This window comes from Tamandua tetradactyla, chromosome 3 (assembly GCF_023851605.1).
Source record: "Tamandua tetradactyla isolate mTamTet1 chromosome 3, mTamTet1.pri, whole genome shotgun sequence".
Taxonomy (NCBI): domain Eukaryota; kingdom Metazoa; phylum Chordata; class Mammalia; order Pilosa; family Myrmecophagidae; genus Tamandua; species Tamandua tetradactyla.
This window is the reverse complement of record NC_135329.1, coordinates 147258333-147281924: the sequence shown is the minus strand read 5'-3', so window position 1 is coordinate 147281924 and position 23592 is coordinate 147258333. Positions and strand designations below refer to the sequence as shown.

General features: G+C 35.4%; 1 protein-coding gene and 1 pseudogene across 12 annotated transcripts in view; one reads left to right on the top strand and one right to left on the bottom strand.

Moving 5' to 3' along the window:
- Positions 1-23592, top strand: part of ATF2 (activating transcription factor 2) — a 120848-nt gene that overhangs the window by 71267 nt on the left and 25989 nt on the right. For 10 of the 12 annotated variants that reach the window (XR_013172870.1, XM_077154208.1, XM_077154204.1 and 7 more), the window contains 4 exons: positions 1673-1851; positions 2457-2571; positions 8555-8641; positions 18188-18337. Coding sequence is in view for 11 of the 12 variants with exons in the window: in XM_077154208.1 (XP_077010323.1) it covers positions 1673-1851; positions 2457-2571; positions 8555-8641; positions 18188-18337 (531 nt within the window). In the remaining variant the exon portion in view is untranslated. Of the gene's footprint in view, positions 1-1672; positions 1856-2456; positions 2572-8554; positions 8642-18187; positions 18338-23592 lie in introns of those variants that run through there. The other 2 variants (XM_077154213.1, XM_077154214.1) reach the window with 2 other exon arrangements.
- LOC143677786 (ras-related protein Rap-1b pseudogene) lies at positions 14145-14900 on the bottom strand (annotated as a pseudogene).

The following is a 23592-nucleotide window of genomic DNA, read 5'->3' as shown; positions in this document are numbered from 1 at the left end:
ATTAGCTATGGATTTTTCATATATGCCCCTCATCATGTTGAGAAAGTTTCCTTCTATTCCTACCTTTCTAAGTATTTTTTATCAAGAAGTGGTGCTAGGTATTTATCAAATACCATTTCTCCACCAATTGTTAACCTTTGTGCTGTTAATGTGGTTTATTACATTTGTTGATGTTCTCATGTTGAACTACTCTTGCATACCTGATTTGAATCCCACTTAATCATGATGTTTAATTCTTTTGATGTGGTTGTTGGATTCAGAATACCAGCACTCTCTTGGTTACTGCTTTCGTGGTATGTGTTTTTCCATCCTTTTAATTTCAATTTACTTAATGTCTGTGAATTTAAGATGAGTGTCTTATCAACAGCATCTGGTTGGGACATGCTTTTTTATCCATTCTGCTGATCTCTGCCTTTTGACCAGGAAGTTAATTCACTTACATTTAGTCTAATTACCAGTAATGCAGGACTTTTTTGTTGTTGTTGTTATTGCCATTTTGCTATTTTGTATTTGTAAGTCTTATACAATTTTTGGCCCTCAATTTTTCCATTACTACCTATTTCCAAATTTATTTGGCATTTTCTATTGCACTGTTTTGAAACCCTTCTGATTTCTTTCTGAACATGCTGGTCATGTGTTTTCTTTGTGGTTACCATGGGGTTAAAACTTAAATCTATAAAATTTATATTTGATTTAATCATAACTTATCTTCAATGACATACACATACACTGTTCCTATACCTCTCTGTCAACCACCTTTTTATTGAACTTGCTACAGATTATAATGTTGTACATTGTATGTCCAAAGCCATCAGTTTATTTTACCTTTTATGCATTTGCATATTAGCACCCATATGAAACAAGAAGCAGAATTAGATAACAAACAGTGTAATACAATAGTACTGGCATTTGTGATTATCCATATGGTTACCTGTACTAGAGGTTTTGGTTTGATCCACTGTCTCGTGTTCTTTCTTTTCAGTTTTAAGAACTTCTTTTAGCATTGCTTGTAGGGCAGGTCTAGTGGTGACAAATTCCCTCAGCTTTTGTTTATCTGGGAGTGTCTTAATCTGGCCCTCATTTTTGAAAGAAAATCTTGCTGGCTATAAAATTCTTGGTTGACAATTGTTTTCTTTCAGTACTTTAAATATTTTGTACCATTGCTTTTTTGCCTCCTTGGTTTCTAATGAGAAAAACAAACAATCTTATTGGATTTCCCTGGTACGTAGTTTGTGGTTTTTCTCTTGCAGTTTTTAGAACTAACTCCTTGTCCTTAGCATTGGACAATTTGATTACTATGAGTCTGGGGGTGGGGGGATGGTAGCCACTGCAAGGGTGGTGAGCTCGCTGGTCTTTATCACAGTTTAGTAACCTCTTCCTCCCACTCTTCCTTGAGTGCTGTACTATTTTCCCCTAGACTCCATAGTTTCAAAGTGGTTTATTCAGATAGTTCCTGCCAGTTCAGTAGTTGTTTTGGTGGAGGAACTGATTCCTGGAGCTTCCTACTCCATCACCTTCCTTTTCATTGATTTTTAGATAGTAATTTACTCTTGAGGCCTGTGAAGTATTATCCTGTGGATGCTTTTAGATATGTGTTACATTTTGTTCTCCAAAGTACATGGTTTGTTTGCATTTTTAAATTCCACCCTTTCTTTATTCACTTATTAAATAGGAAGTACCATTGGCACAAACTGCACAGCCCACATCAGCTATTGTTCGTCCAGCATCATTACAAGTTCCCAATGTCCTGCTTACAAGTTCTGACTCAAGTGTAATTATTCAGCAGGCAGTACCCTCACCAACCTCAAGTACTGTAATCACCCAAGCACCATCCTCCAACAGGCCAATCGTGTAAGTGATACAGGCCAATCATTTAACTATTTGATTATTACTTGTTAACTTTTTTTCCTGTCATGATTTTTCTTAACACATTTAATTATTCAAATTGTGATTTTAGGTTTATGGGTGTGTGTCTTAATCATATTCTTCATGCTTTGACATTGAAAAAGTATGTGGGTAGTTTTTTAATGTATTTATTATCTAGAACATTTAAAATAAAATCTAAAATATAGTTTAGAAAAGAAATCAACATAGAATATGAATTAAAATTGACCTCTTATTTTCATGCTGTTTCATCCATACACATAAAATTACTCCATTACCAGATGACATTTCCTTCTGTTCTTACAGGTACAGCTTTCTTGATTAGAATTTTACTCATTTTACAAATTGGAGGTTGTCCTAAGTAAATCCATAGCTTTTTCCATTTTTCTGTTTTTAACACTGACACATAGATTATACACTTAAGATGCAGTTAAAAATTATTAAATTTTGCAGTTTACTTGCTTTACAGTAGTTAGAAGAATTATTTTTAAAATGATATGATAGAACTGTTTTCAAGAGATGATTTATACAGATTTATTTTCTTTACATTTCCCTTCTTTTGTTTTTCTTAGCCCTGTACCAGGCCCATTTCCTCTTCTGTTACATCTCCCTAATGGACAAACCATGCCTGTTGCTATCCCTGCATCAATCACAAGCTCTAATGTACATGTTCCTGCTGCAGTTCCAGTAAGTTTGAAATTTAGGCTATTTAAATCTTTTCTTTTAGGCAAAACTAGTATTTGTAAAGTAGTTAGAAAATACACTTGGGCCTACTTGATTATGGAATTTAACAAAATACCTATTAGTAATGTGTTATATTTATTCCTTGATATTTATAATGATAGCATATACTTTTTAAAGCTAACATAATTGGATAGAAAACATTTCCATCCTCTAAGAATCTTATTTTCCTTGAATCCCTTTTTTTTAATTTTGTATTTTGAAATACTTTCAAACTGACAGTACAATTACAAAATACAAATCCTGTACAGAGAACACCAACATATCCCTACTATCTCCCTCCACAACCCCAGGTACCCAGATCTCCAAATTTTAAGTTTTTGACACATTTGCTATATCATATACTTAAGTATGGCTTGTATGCATCATCTCCTTGCACACTTAATTCTGCCATGAATATTTCCTAAGAACAGAGATATTCACTTATATAACTTATATGACTATCTTAAGTACAGTTATCAAGTTCAAGAAATTTAACATTAACACAAAGCTTACAGTATATATTCCAGTTTTTTACATATGTCCCAATAATGTCCTTTGGAGCCTTTTCTCCTCCTTTGCTAGATGTTTTTCAGGATCACGTATTACATTTGACTTATCATTGTCTACGTAGTTGCTCTTTTTTATTAGTAATTTTTATTATAGGAGCATATATACAACATAGACTTTCCCATCTCAACTGTTCTCAAGCATACTTATTCAGTGGGATTAATCGCATTTGCAATAATGCTGTCCTGTCACCAACTTCCATTACTAACATTTTCCATCTCCCCTAACAGAAACCCATTATGTATTAACTCCCCATTCCTCCTGTTCCCTGCTCATGACAACCTATACTCTTAATTTCAGTCTCTGTGAGTTTGCATATTTTCTTTGTAGTTTCCGTAGAGCTTAAATTTAACATTTTAAATCCAATAATCTCATTTGCTTTGATATAATTTAACTTTAATAGTATATGCAAATTATGTTCCTATAACCCCCTATCACTCCACCTTTATGTAGTTGTTACAAATGACATGTTTATGCATTATAAGTCCCAAACCATTGATTTATCATTACATGTTATTCAGTTGCCTGTTAGGTCCTATAGGAAGTAAAAAGTGGAGTTACAAACCAAAGATACCACAGTATTGGCACTTACATCTAACCATATCATTACCCTCATCATATCCCTCATATCTTTATTTCTTCATGTGGCTTAAATCTTTTGTCTGTTGCCCATTTCCTTTAACCTGCAGAACTCTTTAGGTTCTCTTGCATGGCCCATCTACTGGTGGCAGTCTTCTTCAGCTTTCATTTATTGAGGAATGTCTTAATCTCTTCCCCATTTTAGAAAGACAGTTTGCCAAATATAGAATTATTGGTTAGCACTTTTCTGCTGTCGGGACTTCAAATATTTATTCCCCTGCCTTCTTGCCTCCGTGGTTTCCGGTGAGAAATTGGCACGTAAACTTATTGAGACTTCTTTGTATGTGACTATTGGCACTTAAACATATTGAGGCTTCCTTGTACATGACATATTGCCTTACAGGAGTCTCTCTTTATGTTTGGCTTTCAGTAATCTGATTATAATGTGACATGGTGTGTCAATTTATGTTCATCGAGTTTGTTGTTCATCAAGCATCTTGGATGGGTATATTCATGTATTTCATTACATTTGGAAATTTTTAGCCATTATTTCTTCAAATATTTTCTCTGCCCCTTTTCCTGTTCTCCTTCTGGGATTCCTACAATGTGTATATTGGTATGCTTGATAGTATCCCATAGGTTCCTAAGGCTCCATTCACTTCTTCATTCTTTGTTCATTTTACTCTTCAAACCTGAATGATTTTAGTTCTTATCTTCAGGTTCTCTGTTTCTTTCATCTGGCAGCTGCAATCTGCTGTTGAACCCCTCTAGGGATTTTTTAATTTGGGTTTTCCCCTTGCCTGGGCCATCAGGTCTTGTTTCTTTATGTGTTGTAACTTTTTGTTGAAACCTGGACATTTTCATATTTTAATATGTTATCGCTGGACTTTAAACCCTGAGGCCCCTGTTTTTTAAGTTTGCATCCAGCTAGTATTATGACAGAGGTTTCCTTTATTGCCAGGAGCTAACAAAAGAAAAACGGAGAAAAACAATAAACCACCTTTCTCCGCCTTTGCAGATTGACCTATGTAAGTGCTCTCTGCTTCAGGGTTTATCTATACAGTGAGTTTAGAAAATAGCTCCAGGCCTAACAAAGCATAAGGGTCTCCTGATCTTCACTGTGCTTGTGTCTTGCCTTGGGCATATGTATGTGGCCCTAGGAATTCTCTTATTTACATGGATACAGATACCCCCTTCTTCCCTAGGAAACATTTTCCTTATGATCCAGAGCACTGCCCTGCATGTCCTATAGCCAGTGTTCCCTTGCCCCAGGCAGCCATTTGCTTGCCATCCCATGGTACCAGGAGTTCCTACTGCTTTTGAGTATTTTTCTTGATTCAGTGCTCTTCCTGCTACTGCAGTCCTTTAACTCTTTTCTGGAGCTTTGAGAAAGATGTTTCTGCAAGTTCTTGCTGGTTCAATGCTGTGTGGCCACAGAACCATGAAGCATCTCACTCAGCCATCTTGAACATGGTAGGGGCCTTTTCTTTGTTTTATTAATGCAAAGAAGTTTATTTGACCCGTTTTAATTTTGCTAGATTTGTAGAATTCAAATTTTAATACAGATTTCTAATTTTAAAAATATTTATTTAAACTAGAACACTTGTCAAGTAACTGCTCCATGATATCTCAACCATTGTAAAAATTGTTTATAAAACCATTTCTGTGGAAATTTTATGATCAAATTGGGTTTACAGAATTCTGTGACAGACCAAGTATTTAAAATATAGACATCCTAAAATAATAGTAGTCTCCACTTTTACAATGAGACAATCCCAAAGAAAAGTTTTTTGAGAGGAATGCTAAATATATAAATTTTAAGAGACATAAACAAAATACATTATCTTATAGTATTTAATAATCTATTGAACATGAAAAGCACATTCTCTGAAATACCTTAGTTTAGAAATTACAATATATTTCCTCTTCTCACATTTCATAAAACAATTTAATTCATACTCTTTAAATGTGAGTTTAACACCCAAGTTTTCATCATTAGGGCCATTTTTTGAGATAAAGAGCACTGTTTACCAGAGCACATTTTTTTAAATCACAATAGAATTTTTTTTCTTTTCTTGTGAAAAATAACATATATACCAAAAAAAGCAGTAACTTTCAAAGCACATCGGAACAGTTAGTTGTAGAACAGATTTCAGAGTTTGGTATGGGTTACAATTCCACAATTTTAGGTTTTTATGTCTAGCTGCTTTCAGATACTGGAGACTAAAAGCAGTATCACTATAATGATTCAGCAATCGTATTCATTTGTTAAACCTCAGAGCCATATTATTTTTATTTCCATCTAAATTATTTAAGATACAATACTTTCTGAATCCGTCTTTTACTCTTTTCTGTAAATCTTACCCCTGAACTCCAGATATCATTCATATAATAGGATAGTTTCTCCTTTTACCTTGTAGAAAAATATTGGTGATTGTTATTGTTTTAGTTTCTCAGCTGCCAGACAAATGCCATACAATGGATTGGCTTAAACAATGGAAATTGATTGGCTCATGCTTTTGAGGCTAGGAGAAGTTCAAAATCAAGGAATCAGCAAGGCGATATTTTCTTCCTGAAGACTGTCATTCTAGGGCTGACTAGGTAATTTTTGGTTCTTGGCTTTTCTATCACTTAGCATTGTATTTGGCAGCCTTCTCTCCTTTCTCTTCCAGGTTCCAGTGACTTTAACTCTGGCTTCCTTTCATGTCCACTTTCCCTTGCTTATAAGGACTTCAGCCTCAGTGGGTTAAGGCCTACCCTCATTCATTTTCAACATACCTTAACTAATATAAAATCTTAAAAAGTAACATCTTAAACAAATATAACATCTTAAATAATATAACATATTTTTGAAAGGTTCATTTTACAGTGGAGTCACACCCACAGGACCAGATATTTGGACCTGAACATGACTTTTGTGAGTGTATTAGCTTGCAAGCTGCTGGAATGTAATATACCAGAACTAGAACAGCTTTTATAGAGAGGAATTTAATAAGTTAAAAGTTTACAACTCTAAGCCTATAAAATGTCCAAACTAAGGCATCAAAGAAAAGATATGTTATTTCAAGGAAGGCTGATGGTCTAGAACACCTGTCAACTGGAAGTCACATGGCTGGCATCTGCTGGTCCCTGGCTCCTGGGCTGTGTTGCTTTTAGCCTCTTTTCCCCTTGGGATTTCCTCACTTTGCTTCTCTGGGGCTGGCTTTCATTCATCTGTTGGCTTCCTTTGGTTCTCTACAGGTTCTGGCTTACTTAATATCTCATGGTGACATCCGCTGGGCTCTAAACATCTCCAAACATCTGTGTCTCTGTCTCCATGTGTCAGCATCTGTGTCATCTCTGCTCTGAAGTTTCTGTTGGCTCTGTCTTTCTGACCCTCTCCAAAATGTTTCCTCTTTTAAAGGATCCCAGTAAACTAATCAAAGGCCTACTTGGAATGGGTAGAGTCACATATCTAATCAAAAGGTCACACCCACAATTGGGCACGTCACATCCTAGTGGAGATGATCTAATCAGATGTTTCCAACCTACAGTGTTGAATCAGGATTAAAAGAAATGGCTGCTCCCACAAGATTGGATCAGGATTAAAACATGACTTTTCTGGGGTACATGATACTTCCAAACTGGCACAGTGAGGGACATGATTCAATCCCCAACAAGTACAATATAACAATTTACTGTATAGTTTTTTAAAAATTATATTGAAAGCTGTACATACAGTAGTATCCAGCACTTTTGGTGAGATTATATAGGAATATTGCTCAAATTAATGTTCATTTTTTTACTTTTTAAAAAAATTAGCAGTGCAGGGGGGCCACGGTGGCTCAGCAGGCGGAGTTCTCACCTGCCATGCCAGAGACCCGGGTTCGATTCCTGGTGCCTGCCCATGCGGGGGGAAAAAAAATGCATCCCACAACAATACAACAAAACAAAAAAAAAAAAGAAAAAAAAATTGACAGTGCTTCCAAGTGACCTAAGTATCTAAAATTAGCATTACTTGAGGATTTTAAAATAATGTCTTCTTCAAACACAACAAGTTGTTCAAAATATATTAGAGAGACTTTGTAAGGACTCAAATATAAAGTGACTACTTTCTCTTTTCTGAGTATATTTTAGAGGCAGGAAATATTCTTGCACTGTATGGAGAGTATATGATTACCCTTTTAAATGTAACTGATGAAAGCAATTTGAAATGAAAGAAAAGATATGTTTTAGTTATACAGTAAGTAATCACTCAGTCTTGATGTTAGGTTTTAAAAAAAGCTAAAACCAAGTCGAATAGTCTGTTCTATATTAGATAAATTAGTAGAAGTTATCAGCTTCTTTCTTTGTCATTATGCAATATATCAGTTTACCAAAGAATTTCTGTTTATATCTGAGAAAATTTAATAGCAGAGTTCATTGTTTGAAATTACTTCTTTTTTATGCCTAGTTATCACAAATTCTGGCATTTTTTTCCTTGGAAATTTAAAATGAAAGTAACAGATGTCTGAGAGGTTCTGTGTTGATCACTTTCAATATTGTGAGTTTTTATACAAAGGAACCATTAAGAAAGAAATTGTGAAAGTTGGAAGATGAAGGAAACAAGTTTCTCAGAGAAACTGACAACTTTTGAAAGATAGATAAATCAAGTATAAATAAGATCAATAAGGGTTCTGTGTAAAGATGCAATCAGCTAGAGATAAATTTGCAGTTTTCTCATTCTGACGTCAAGTAGATTATGACATTTATTGTACAAATAAAATACAAACCTCATTTGGATATATTCTCTAGTAATTATTTTTCAATATGTTTTTCACAGCTTGTTCGACCAGTCACCATGGTGCCTAGTGTCCCAGGAATCCCAGGTCCGTCCTCCCCTCAACCAGTACAATCAGAAGCAAAAATGGTAAGGAAGATTTATTTGTTCTGTAAATATCTTGAAACTATTCTGAATTATTTTTTGTTTTGTTACAGTCTGCCTCAAATGCACAATTTAGATCACATTTTATACAGTTATGGACTGTATTATACTAAAGAAGGGCCAGAAAAATGGAAAAAGAAAAGCTTTCATTATATAGTAACTTCAGTAGTGGTATTTTAAAATAAATGGGTGGATTAGGAGTAAGGTTCTAGTTCTTGTCATTTGTGGTTTGTCATTATTTTTTTGACTTTGACTTTTATACAGGCTTTTTCTCCTTTTAGTGGCGGCTAGGAGTATTACAGTTGAAACTACATAAAGCCATCTGAAGGCCATGCTGCTTTGTTTTTAAACCATTATAGAAATTAGAAGAATAGTTTTAAGAACTTTTCATAGTATATAAGGGTTGCACAAGACATGTAAAGGAAAACCATATTTTTGTATTGTACTTGAGACATTAAAATTATTGCTTAAAGTATGTACTAATCTAAGAGACAGGATACATCATTTTAGTTTTAATCCTAGCTCTGCCAACCACTATTTTTAATTAAAGTACTTAACTTTTCTGAGACTCAGTTTCCTTATGCGTAAAACAAAGAGGTTAAGCTTTGATGTCTGATATTTCTCTTAGCCCCAGATCTTACAAACTTTCTAATTTTCTTGATAAAAGACCTGGAGTTGTTTTCTTATATTTCTTTAAATTAATGTAATGCTCCTTTCTTCTTTCTATCTAAAACACTCCTGTACTAATTCTTGTTAACATCAATTAAATAATGTGTTCTTGGGAAATCAATAGATAGTTATTAGACATCTGTTTCTTTCTTCAGTTCTGTGCTAGGCACTATATTAATATAAATAGATACACATAAAAGCCATTATATATTGCAAGACTTCAAACTTTTTACTGCCATCCTCTATTACAGTAAATAGTCAATCTGAAATTTGCATACCTTTTTTAAAATATATGTACTATCTCAATGAGCAGTAGTTGGTTAAGGAGCATAAAAATTAGCTGATTATAGATTATGGTCAAGAGATAAATCTGAAAATCTGAGGGGAAAATTTTTCACATAACAACATGTTTATGTGAGAACCTTTCATTAGTATAGTATGTTTAAAATAGGAGGTATAGAAAACATTCTCAATGAAACTTTTGCTGTCAAGTGAATGAGATTCCTCTTAGTATTTCCACAAATATGAAATTATCCAGCACTTTTTAATACTATAAAAAAATTCCAAGGATCTGCTATTTTTTGAAAAATAGCACTGAATCTTAATACAGTTTTTAGGTTTAGAGGTTTTGTTTGCTGTTAAGTACATAAATAACCATTGATATTTGCCATCTATATTGCTTTTCTAGTACAGTAATTTTCTTCCGTAATTTTTAAATCAAAAAGTGATTCTTATGAATAGAAAATTGTTACTCACAAAGGAGTAATTAAGAAGCCTTGGTAAAGTCTTTAAGTAATATCCTCCAGAATCATTCCTTTAAGACTTGTGTGACAAGCCGAGAAATATCTTTGCACACAGTGGATAACGAGTAGGTTTTCTGCAGGGGGTTTCTACTGAGAGCTGACAGAGGGCATCTTGGCAAATGTTCAGAAACCCACATTAACTTGGTTGGGCCCTGCATGGAACCTCATGTTCAGCAGAATTCTTCTGACCTGCCTCTGCATGCCAAACTAATCAGCAAACACCTAATGAGCCCACTCAAAAGAAACAGACCTTCTCCCAACCTTCTTCATTTTCATACGTTCTCTGGGGGTGGGGAAACAAGACTTCATGAGGACTGATGATGCTGCAAAGACCACAATAATGATAATTAACTTGCTGAATTTAGAAGATTATGCTGTTAATTAGTTGCAAGATAAAGATAAGTAATAGTGCAGCAGATGGTAGGATAACACCCAGGAGAAGGAGGGTTATTACTCTGATGAGCTTTTGTGGCACATATGAAATATGGATCTGACTTTTTCATAAATTGTTTCTAGAAAACATTATCTTTTTTCCCTGAACCATGATGGAATAGTTTGTTCTGACCAAGTTATTACAGATGTGATAAAATTTGTTTTCAATGGTACAGCATATTAGCAGTATAGAACTTGAATAGAAAATTATATTAACAGATTCCCCTTTAAAATAAATGTGTCAAATTGGTCAGCACAACAAACTATTTATCCTTTCACTAATTGAAACAATCTGTAACTCTCTTAGAAGTGAAGTTTTTCAATATAGTAGTTGAACTTTACATGGCTAAATATTAACATTGGACATTAAATCAGTAATCTGCTTCTTAGAAATATAGTAATAAAGACATTTTAGTTTTCTTTGAAACAATGTGTATCTTTAGTTTAAATTTAAAGTTATGTTTAGATTTTTTTATACGTGTTGAGGAATATGGACATTTTAATCTTATTTAATTTCTCTGAATGCCTAATCTTCACTTACATTAAATTTCTATTTTGAGAGAAATTTTGATCTTAGTAATGGGCTGACCCCCACCTCCATCAGAGCAATGTTTGATAATCAACTTTAGACTATTAATAGAGTACTTAATACTAAACAAAAGCCTTATTTTGGCTAAAGCTTTTGTTTAAAATATGTTCACTGAACTGAGTTCAACAGGATTTCTAGTCCTATCTCTGCTTTTAACTTTATGATTCTTATAAGTAATTCCATTCTCTACATCTTAGTTTATACATCTGTAAAATGGTCATTGGACTAATTTGACTTGCAATATCTATGCTAGCTCCAAAATTCTATTGTAAAATAAATGTGTTGTATTTGTTTCCATTATCTTTTTTTAAACCAAGTATTTGGACTTCTTTAAAATGTCCTTTGCAAATGTATAGGTGGTTTGTAAGTATCCTTATTGCAAAATTTGAATGAAGATATCTAGTGACTGCCTTTTAACCATGTGTATTTTTGTTATTGATTTAAAAAAACAAAAACAAAGGCAGTTCAGAGCAGCATTAATTAACCCTTAAAGTCCTTTCTTACATTTTATACCCAGTGGCACACTTTCCAAGTCAGACCCATTGTAATCAATGTAACAGCATGGAGCAAACATTAGAGATCCCTCACTGGATGCATACTATATACCCTAGGGCAGTCAAGAGAGGATAATGAATGAATACTGATGCTGCCTTTAAGTGCTGTACAAGGTAGTAACTTGCCCTATTAAAGATTATTCAAGAGAGTGATGTTTATGTACTTCAGACTCCCCTATGTACAGTTACTGTTATTTCATTAATTCTAAGAGTTAAGCTTTTCACTATAAAACTTCAAATGCTCTTGAGCTCAATGGCATTTTCTACCTTAGAACCTCAAAATATTTTACTGACACATAATTTGCCAAGCTTTAGTTCTCAACCTCTAGTTATATTTATGCATATTTTATATCCAGAAATCAAAGCTTCCATCTGGCATCATAGACCTAGTACTATTCATTATACTTGATGCCTAACATTCTGTATGTAAGTTATAAATATGTAGTAGCCACCTCCCTACACTTTCCTCCTTTGTTCAGTTTATATGACTCAATCTTTCCAACGCCTGTCTTTATACTTTGAGCTAGTGATCATTTATCCTAAGTATTCCTATTTGATTCCAGCCTACTACTGCATTGGTCACTCATCTGATTTCCATTTTAATTCATCCAGTTCTGCACTGTTTTATCAGTAATGAATGTCCCAATTTCCTGTGTCTTAGTACTACTGTGGTTATTCCAGATTCAAAAAGAAAGAAGCCAGGAATCTTATCTGGAATCCGGGACTTATCTAGGGCTAAATCAATGCCTAAGATGACCCGTAACTACATTTTGAAAATACAAAAGTATGGGAACTTTCCTGATTCTTTGGCATCCCTTCCAAATGGACCCTGTGCTAAGAAGTTGGAAGGCTCAATAACTTTTTTTTCTTCTTAAAATGAAAGCCTTTAAATGTCCCATTCAAATGTATTTAGGGGATTAGCAGAAACCCCTAAATTAGATGGTGTTACTAATTAATTGCTGATGATATGCTCCAGTGGCAGGAAAATTCCTTTGAGAAACTTTGAGTTAAAAGCTTATCGACAAATTTCACAAAGGAATTGAATTATAGCACACACAAGACCAAGAAAGATCTATTATCTAAAAAAAAAATTAGTACCTGAGTCCACATCATTCCGAGATTTTTATAACCATAATATTCTAAGTATAACTTCATCCCTGTAACATCCAAAGTATTTCAGTCCTTCCTCCTTCACCCCAAAGATCTACTGAAAATTACCCAGAAGGTGTTTATCATAAGTAATATTGCTTGATTTACAAAATTCTTTCCCAAGGAAAAGTTAAAAAAGTAGTTATGTGGCTAATAAATAATACTAGAAAAATTTGACATCTTTCATTCAACATTCTTAGAATTAATGACTGTTAGTTTGACCAAATGCTGTTATGAAATCACACTACATAAAATGAGCCTATTAATTTAAAAAGAAGTTAAGCCCATATTTATTTACTAGCACTGTTAAACATTGCACAGAACATTCAAGTGGCAAGTAATTATAACGCAAGCCCTGGCATGGTAATCCAGATTTACTGAACTACTGATGCTAAGTTATACAAAATTACACCACTTTAATTAAGGCTTTTAGTTTACATTTGGCCATCTCAAAGTAGTTGTAACATCAGGTTGGTCAGTTTAAATACTGTGGCTCCCTGTTGGATAGACACACAATCTTTATACCCAAACATTAATACGTACAAAGCAGCAAGGCATTGTTAAATAAAATAGCAGTAGTTACTACAAATTAGGCCTTGTGTCCAGTTACACATGATTTACTTCCCACATCCATAGTCCTCGTCCACCTTTTAACTTCTCAACCAAAATGTTACACGTTAACCAGTCACTAACAGTCAAAAATACTAAACTGTATATTTAGTATTGCAAATAAACTTATGCATGAGCAAGAAAAGATTCACAGTGAGAATCTACAGCTTCAAAGCCTGAAAATTATTTACAAAAAAATTGTTTGAAAATATACACTTCTTGTTGTAGACCCCCACTGTACACACAACTATAATCATTGTTCCCTATGTAAACGAAAAAGGAAACATACATAATAAGAGATTTGAAAAGTCTGGATGGACATTTCCTTCCCAACAGATATTAAAGGCAGTGTCTTTGATCTATGACATTTTACTGAAAGGACTATCATATTTTAAAGCAAGATCACTGTCTCCACAGGTTTTTCAAAAATTAAAAAAGCTATATAGCTGTGTTAATTAAAAGCACTTATTTTGTACAATACAATGATAATGACCTTGTGTTTCTTTTAAAAAATTTACAATAAATAGTGGTGCTTTTAGGATTTACATTATTGTGCTCTCCAATACAAAGTTTATGGGGTGTGTTAAAATATACAGTACACCATTTTCATACCTGTACAACATTGGTGGATGAAGAATGTCTCTTAAGCAGTAATACTGAATGTAGCCTCTGGTTGTGCCAGTTACATCCTCTAGGACTATTATGTAAGTAAAAATCTCTCTTCTGTTGATGGGAAGTGACTGTAGCTTTCATCCGTCTCTTAAAGGGCACTACCATAGGAAAGTCCATTTAAGATGTTGGTAGGTTTAACAAAGTTGGAATGCTGGCACTGTTGAATTGGGCAACAGTTCTTTAGACCTGGCTCAGAGCTACAATGCATTTCGTATATTAAAGCAGCTGACATGATGTTTTTTTCCAGGCCTTCCTGGCACTGGGGTGTTCCTCTTAATTTGCCGTACTAGGTCATAAAAGACCTCATTAACATTATTTTCGATTTTGCAGAAGATTCTGAGAATGCATACTTCTTCCATTGTCTTGCTAGATTTTGACCTTGCTCCTTTCTACAATTCTTCTCCTCCAAGTCACACTTATTACCAACCAGAATCATTGGAACATCATTGGTGTCTTTATTTAAAAAAATCTGTCCTCTCAGATCTTGTAAATCATTAAATGTGGACTGTGCTCTGATGGAATAAACTAATGCAAAGTTTTGTCCATTCTTCATGTACAAATCCCTCATTGTTGTAAATTGTTCCGTTCCTGCAGTATCCAAGATTTCGAGCATACACTGTTGTGCATCTACTTCAGCTTGCTTTCTATAAGAATCTTCAGTTTTGTAGGATCTTATTTTTCAACAAAAATTCCTTGAACAAACTGTATGTTCAGAGCACACTTTTCAACACCTCCTGAGCCAAAACGACTAGCTTATACTCATTCATGGTGCAAAGTTGTCATCAAAATCTAGTACCTCTTGTGCTGTCACTGGTCCGCAGTCTGCGTAGCCAATGTCTCCCTGCGCCTCATGCTCCCCCCAGGTCGCTGCTCCCAACACTACAGTTGTACTGTCACTACCGCACCGTTCTGGCTGGTTATATGCCTGACTCTCAATAAGTATTTTTGAAGAAACAGGAAGCTGACCATTGAGAAACCCTTTAATGATGAGTCAGGCAGTTTTGCATATTATTATATCTAAACTTCAACCCCGCAAGGAAGTTATCATTTCCAGTGTTACAGATAAAGAAACTGAGACTCAAAAATTGAATGATTTGTTCAAAGTTCCACAGATGGTTTGAAGTAGAGTTAACTTCTGAACTTCTAAGTCTTCTAAGTTGTAGAAGACTTCACAGTACGTTATACTAATCAGTGAAGATACTAGACTTTTACATACAGGGTGCTGTTTACAGTTCATAAAGTAATCTATCAGAAAAGAGGGAAAAAATGTGCCTGATCCTAGGATGATACGGTTTAGCAGTTCTGGCATGAGACCTGACATTCTCAATCCTTTGTGTGATTTTTGAGTCAGTTAAGCCACCTAGCTTTAGAAAATTTCCCTTGATCCTTCTCTGTCGTTTTTGGCAGAACCAAGGATAATGTATACAACATGGAGCTATGGAAAAACTATGCATTTTGAAATTATAGAGATATGGTGCACTGTTTTGTCAAAGCTTCCAAAATGCCATGTACCAGAAATAGAATGGCTTTTAAGAACAGAATTTTTTAAGTTGGAAGTTTACAATTTGAAGGCTATGAAAATGCGTAAATTAAGGCATCCAGGGAAAGATACTTTGACTTAAGAAAGGGCCGATGACATTCTGGGTTTCTCTCTCAGCTGGGAAGGCACATGGTGATATCTGCTAGCTTTCCCTCCTGGCTTCTTTCAGCAGCTTCCCTGGGGGGCATTTTCTTTCTGCATCTCCATAGGTCTCAGGCTGTGTGGGCTCTAAAGCTTTTTCCAAAATGGTTCCCTCTTAAAGGGCTCCAGTAAGCCACGTACCTTGAATGGGTGTGTACACATTTCCATGGAAACCACTAATCAGACTGTCCCACCCACAGCTAGGTGGTTTACTTTTCCATGGAAAAAGCTTAATAAAAAAGATCCCACCCAACAGTATTGAATTAGGGTTAAAGAACATGGCTTTTCTGGGGTACACAACAGTTTCAAACCAGCACATAATGGTCAAACTCAGAATTTAAGCTAGTGTAGTGGTAGTGCGATCTTGGGCAGATGATCTCTGGTTTCCTAGTCTGTAAATGAAAATACTATCCTATTGAAAAAATACAACAATACAATGAATTTCAAATGCATTATGTTAAGGAAAGGAGTCAGACTCAAAAAGTTATATACTGTATGATTCCATTTATATAATATTATGGAAAAGGCAAAAGTGTAGGGACAGAAAACAGATCATTAGTTTCCAGGGAGTTAATGGAGCTGTTATTTATCTTGATTATGGGGGAGGTTACATGACTGTATGTGCTTGTTAAAATTCATAAAACTGTACACTAAGAATAGTTAATTTTATTGTATGTAACTTATTCCTCAGTAAAGCTTTTTTTTTAAATCACCAATTTCCTTTTAAAAATCATACCTAGAATTGACAGTGATTAGGACATATCCACTAAACCCTTGTCCAGATGTAATTAGTGCTTCAGTTGAAATCCTTGTAACCTTTTCATATATACTTCAGCTACCAAGGAATCTAGTTCACTTAAAATAGAAGAAAAGTGAGCAATGCATAGATGACAATAAAGAAATCATATAATTTTTAAATAACTGTAGAATTTTTTAAATTGTTCATAGTAGGAGCAAATGAAAGCAATTATACCAGGATCATTTAGAGACCTATTTCAAAAGCTCTTCTGCCCACCCCTTCCTGCTATACCTGGAAAAGCAGAAAAGGAAAGGTTGCCAAATATGTTTTTAATACATACACCCAGGTGATTGTTTACTTCTAGGAAGTTGGGGTGCACTGCTTAGACTGCAACATAGTTCTCTTATCTATATTTTATAGCCTCCCTCACTCCAAATATGCACCCAAATGTGGATCTTAGGAAAATATAATGGACATATCGCTGAACCAAATTTTTGTGATAAAACTTTATTTCAGACTCAAGGACTACATCTCTGTTACTAGGAACAATATAAGCAGTAGTAGGCCCGGGTCTCCAAAGTCTCTTTCAGCACTAAGACTCCACAGTATGATTATTTTGTGCTAAGTACTTCATATTCACAGATTATAACAATAAAAAACCCCAAACATCACATTTTCACCAAAGCCAGTTACTGTCAATTAGCAAACATATTTGTTGAGCACTGGTTGTGTAACAATTCCATGTCCCAGTTGCTAAAAGAATGCAAAGAAGCATAAGATAATCTTTGCTCTTAAGGGGCTTACTGTCTGGTTGGAGAGAAAAGATACTACATGTGACAAATTTTTGCTGATAAAATAATAAACTTTACCCAAATTTTACCTTTATAGAGGTAACCATAAATGTCTAGGCTTTCATTCTAACATTAGATCCATCATACTCTGAAAGTGGAGCCAGGTACAATTCAGTTAACTGGCAAAATGGGACACGGTGGAAAGGATAGATTTTAGAAATAGATCTGCTACTGGGGACAAAGAAGACCTAAAGTAGGAAACCCAGCTGTAAGTCCTAAAAGGAGATGCAATCTGATAGGCAGCATGGGGTCCTAAAAAGTGGCACTGGGTTGTCATCCAGGTTAGTACTGGCCATCAAACTTGCAAGCGAAGACTAAATGGTCCCAAATCTAGGAGACAAAAAGATTTAGGTCTTGGAATCTAGGCAGAGCCTTAAAAAACTGGAATGTATTTGGGGTGCAAGAGAATAGGTAGAAGTGTACATGATAATTAATTTGTACTCTTTATTTTAATTAAATGAAACTAGTTATTTTCAATTGACAATGTTTTATTTTTCATTGCTTTCCCAAAATTGGTTAAGAACAGCAAAATGCAGAATCCTCTAGTTGCACTAGACAAAAAGACTTAAGGAAGTTTTCCAAAGGTCCTATTGTTTGTCTTATTGATATTTATAGTGATGTTAGGAATGTAATGAAATGTGATTAATCAAAACTAATTTTAAAACTGAATGTGTTTGAGTTCCTTTATAAATATCTTTTTTGGTTAACTAATCAAGAATATGTTGAAAGTTGGATTTGAGAGGAAAGCAGGGGACTTTTTTAAAAATTCTGTTTGTATTTCAGAGATTAAAAGCTGCTTTGACCCAGCAGCATCCTCCAGTGACCAATGGAGATACTGTCAAAGGTCATGGTAGCGGATTGGTTAGGAATCAATCAGAGGAATCTCGACCACAGTCATTACAGCAGCCAGCCACATCTACTACAGAAACTCCGGTATGTGAATGGTTTCTCTCATTCAGCACTCTTATTATTCTCATCCTTAGAAAATAAATACAGTGTAACTAAAATGACTACTCTGTATACTTTGATCTGAAAAAAAGTTATTTCTAGTCATATTGTTATTCCAAAAGTGTATCAACAGCCTTAGGAAAAGGTAGCTCATTGTGAAAGTATTGATACCAAAAAAATACATTAAAAATAATGTAGCAGCTGTTACTATTCAGAACACCCTGTGAATGCTGCTATATCTGTGTTTGATGTTCTGAGATGGCACAATATCCATCAATACTCTTTAAAGAAAACCCCATTGATTCTAGAATAGTGAAATTAAATACAACTTGAAGAAACTTCATTCTTCATTGCTGAATTGAGAAATTTTGGAGTTGCAAGTTGCCTTTTTGAAAAATTAGCTAGAAAAATAATATTACACTGTTATTCTGAGGAGAGCAAAGTGTTCCTTTTAATGCTCTTTTGATTATTGTCACATACTACCAATTTATCATAAAAACCATAACTTTTTGTTACACTATATATTTTCGTTGCTATGGTAAATAGGTTTGATTTGAATTGTGTTCCTGTATAACCTGAAATTTTAAGTTATGGAAAAATTCAGTAGATTATATTCTGAGAATTTATAGACGTAACAGCAATTTTGATATGTATGGGGAATGCAGTACAGGCATACCTTGGAGATACTGCAGGTTAATTTCCAGATTGCAATAAAGCAAATATTGCAGTAAAGCAAGTCACACTACATTGATGTTTACTGCATTGATTGACTCCTCCTCCTTTCATGAGTTCTCTGTAGAATGCCATGCTGTTTGATAACATTTTACCCACAATATATCTTCTCTCAGAATTGGAGTCAGTCCTCTCAAATGCTGCTGCTGTTTTTAACAACTAAGTTTATGTAATATTCTAAATCCTTTGTTGTTGTTTCAACAAGCTTCAAAGTATCTTCACCAGGAGTAGATTTCTTCTCCAGAAAGCCACTTTCTTTGCTCATCCATAAAAAAGCATCTCCTCATCCATTCACACTTAATCATGAGATTGCAGCGGTTCTCTCCCATCTTCAGGGTCTACTTCTAATTATAGATATCTTGCTATTTTTACCTCATTTGCAGTTACTCCCTCCACTAAGTCTTGAACCCTTCAAAGTCACCCGTTGAAGAAAATCATCTTCTTCCGAACTCCTGTTAATATTGATATTTTGACCTCCTCCCATAATCATAAATGTTCTTAATGGAATCTAGCATAGTAAATCCTTTCCAGAAGGTTTTCAATTTACTTTGCGCAGATCCATCAGAGGAATCACTGTCTATGGCAGCCATAGCCTTATGAAACGTATTTCCTAAATAATCAGACTTGAAAGTCAAAATTACTCCTCGATCCATAGCTACAGAATAGATGTTTTGTTAGCAGGCATGAAAACAATGTTAATCTTGTACATCTCTATCAAAATTCTTGGGTAACCAAACACTTTGTCAATGAGCAGCAATATTTTTAAAGGAATCCTCACTGAGCAGGAGGCCTCAACATTGTCTATATTTTAGAACTGCACCTATTCTTTGAGACAAAGGAAAAAAGGTTTACCTTGTCTGGAACCTAAATTTTCTGTTGCACCTAATCTAACTCAGCCTGTCTGGCTAGCTCATTTGAGCAATCAAAACACAGGGAGCCCAGAATAAGGATGAGGGCCTTTAAACCTGTATAGCTTAATATAATGCCTGGATGCATCCTAGAATATATTAAGCAGATAATCGAATAGTATTGGCAAAGTCCTTAAGGGTTGGATGAAAAATATGAAACTACTAAACTTTAACACCAGGGAAACCCCACATACTGTGTCAAACATTAGGGACACCCAAATCAATAGGCCAAGCCCTTGATCTTGAGGCTTACTTTTATGAAGCTTATGTATATAGCAAAGATGATGCTTAGCCTACCTAAAGGTATGCCTAAGAGTTACTTCTGGAGGACCTCTTCTGTTGCTGAGATGTGGCCTTTCTCTCTCTAAGCCCAACTCTGCAGGTGAAATCATTGCACTCCCCCCTACCTGGGACATGACATTCAGGGGTGAAAGTCTCCCTGATGGCGTGGGAGATGACTCCCAGAGATGAGTCCAGCCCTGGCACTGTGGGATCAACAATGCTGTCCTGACCAAAAGGGGGGAAAGAAGGTAACTAATGAAGTATCAGTGGCTGAGAGAGTTCAAATAGAGTCGAGAGGCTACTCTGGAGGTCACTTTTACTCAAGCTTCAGTTAGACATTGCTACCTATCATAGCTTGTCAAACCCCAACCAAAACCATTCCAGCTAATCCTAAAGAACACCTAGCGCAATATATAAGATTGTACAGAGGTTCTATGCACTAGGGCAACTTTCCAGAAACCTAGAACCTTCACATGGGTCCCTGGACCAGAAACCCTGGTTCTGAAACCTAGGGGGCCCAGCTCTCCTGAGCATCAGCTTGTTCCATCTCCCTTCCCCATATTAAATGACAGCCCCTTCCAACGTTAAAAAGTAGAGTGACCATAGCCCAAATACCCCTAAAGATTGGAATAGAAAGATCAGAGGTGATGGTGGAGTTATGCAGAGAAGGTAGGGTTTAACAAACGAATATGACTGCTGAATCATTAAATTGATATTTCTTTTAGTATCCGGTATCTTAGAGCAGCTAGAAGTAAAAACTAAAAATTGTGCAATTGTAACCCATACCAAATTCTGAAATCTGTTCTACAACTGATTGTTGTGATATACTTTGAAATTTATTGCTTTTTTGTACATATGTTATTTTTCACACACAAAAAAAGTGATTGTGGGTGGGCCACGGTGGCTCAGCAGGTAAGAGTGCTTGCCTGCCATGCCCGAGGACCTGGGTTCGATTCCCGGTGCCTGCCCATGTAAAAAAAAAAAAAAGTGATTGTGATGATAAAAAAAATATTCCTTCTGGCCTCCTATGTTCTGGAGCAGCTAGAAGGAAAAATCTGAGATGATGGTATGGTGGCCTATGACAAACTCTTGAGATATGTTGAAGAGTGCTTTGAAAACTATTGCTTTTTTCTTTCTTTGCTTTGTATATATGTTATATAATAAAAAAAATCGATATTTTTTTTAAAAAAAGCAATTACAATTTGAGGTCACTTCATGTTTGCCTCTTTTGCCAGTACCAGGTCTGCCTCACTGAATTGTTTCATTGCATGAGAAATGTTAATTCTCCATTGCTATCTATGCCACCAGTTATGCCTTCAGCATCCAGACCTCTAGCAAAGCATCTTGGTTTTTCAGCAGCATCTCTTTTCTTCTTTGATTTGCTGTCATCAGATTCACCGTCAGATAAAGATTTTCTTTTTACCAGCTTTTTCAGAATTAAGAAATGTTTCAGTTAACTCTGGGCAATATAAATTTTCTTCAGGCTCCCAAGTATTGTAAGCATCTATAAATCCCTTCCTTCAGGAAATACTCCACCTTCCCATTTATTCCATGTTGATCCAGTACTTTTTCCACTACAAATTCTTCATTTTCTGCCTCTTCAATTTTTTTGCTCTTTTCGTTCTGCTTCTTTCCAATTTTTTGTAATGTTTTATTGGAGGCCTTTTTTTTTTTTTTAACTTTTTTATTGTATAGTGTGACGTATGCACAAAGCAAAGAAATAAAAAAGCAATAGTTTTCAAAGCACTCTTCAGTGTAGTTACAGGACAGATCCCAAAGTTTGTCATGGGCTACCATACAGTCCTCTCAGATTTTTCCTTCTAACTGCTCCAGATATAGGAGGCTTGAAGACTTAAATATTTTTTATCATCACAATCAACTTTTTTTCCTTCTTTTTTTTGTGAAAAATAATATATATACAAAAAAGCAATAAATTTCAAACCACAGCACCACAATTAGTTGTAGAACATATTTCAGAGTTTGACATGGGTTATAATTCCATAATTTTAGGTTTTTACTTCTAGTTGCTCTAAGATACTGGAAACTAAAAGAGCTATCAATTTAATGATTCAGCATTCATAGTCATTTGTTAAATCCTATCTTCACTGTATCACCTTTGATTTTCCCTCTCTGTCTTTAGGGGTGTTTGGGCAATGGCCATTTTAACTTTTTCATATTGGAAGGGTCTGTCACTAATATGGGGTAGGGAGATGGAATTATCTGTTGCTCTGAAGAGGCTAGGTCCTCTAGGTTTCAGGACTTAACTGGACCAGGGACCCAACTGGAGGTTCTAGGTTTCTGGAAAGTTACTCTAGTGCATGGAACCCTTATGAAATCTTATATATTGCCCTAGGTGTTCTTTAGGATTAGCTGGAATGGTCATGATTGGGGTTTGGCAGGTTATGATGCATAGCAATGTCTAACTGAAGCTTAGGTAAGAGCAACCTCCAGAGTAGCCTCTCAATTATTTGAACTGTCTGAGCCACTGATACTTCATTAGTTACAGTTCTTTTCCCCCTTTTGGTCAGGATAGAATTGTTGATCCCACGGTGCCATGTCTGGATTCATCCCTGGGAATCATCTCCCACGTTGCCAGGGAGACTTTCACCCCTGGATGTCATACCCCACATGGGAGGAGAGCAATGATTTCACTTGAAAGGTTGGGCTTAGAGAGAGTGAGGCCACATATGATCAACAAAAGATGTCCTCCAGAAGTAACTCTTAGGCATATCTATAGGTAGTCTAAGCTTCTCTGCTACCTACGTAACCTTCACAAGAGTAAGTGGAAGCCATTTTTTTAGTGCAGACTTGAAGAGCTATTATTCACCGCCTCTGAACTGCTCTGGGTCCAGGGTCTACAGCTACTCTGGCCCTGTGTGCCTTCAGATTGAGCCACATCCCTAGCATAATTTTTAAGGACCCTAGAATTTTCAGAATAGTTAAATGAGCACTGCCACCAGCTGCATTAGCCCCTAACAAGAGAAGCCAGACATTGACTTCTCCTCTAACTAAGGCTGTTTCATCTACATCTGTTGTTTAGTATAGCCACCTTTATCAGTTACCCAAGCTGGATCTATATATCTTGCTTGCTGCAGCTTCTGTATCAACACTTGCTGCTTCACCTTGTATTTTTATGTTATTGAGATAGCTTCTTTCTTTAAACCTCATGAACCAACTTCTGCTAGCTTCAAACTTTTCTTCTGCTGCTTCCTCACCTTTCCCAGCCTTCATAAAATTGAAGAGAATTAGGGTCTTGCTTTAGATTAGGCCTGGATCTTCTATCCAGACCACTAAAACTTTCTGCATTTCAGCAATAAG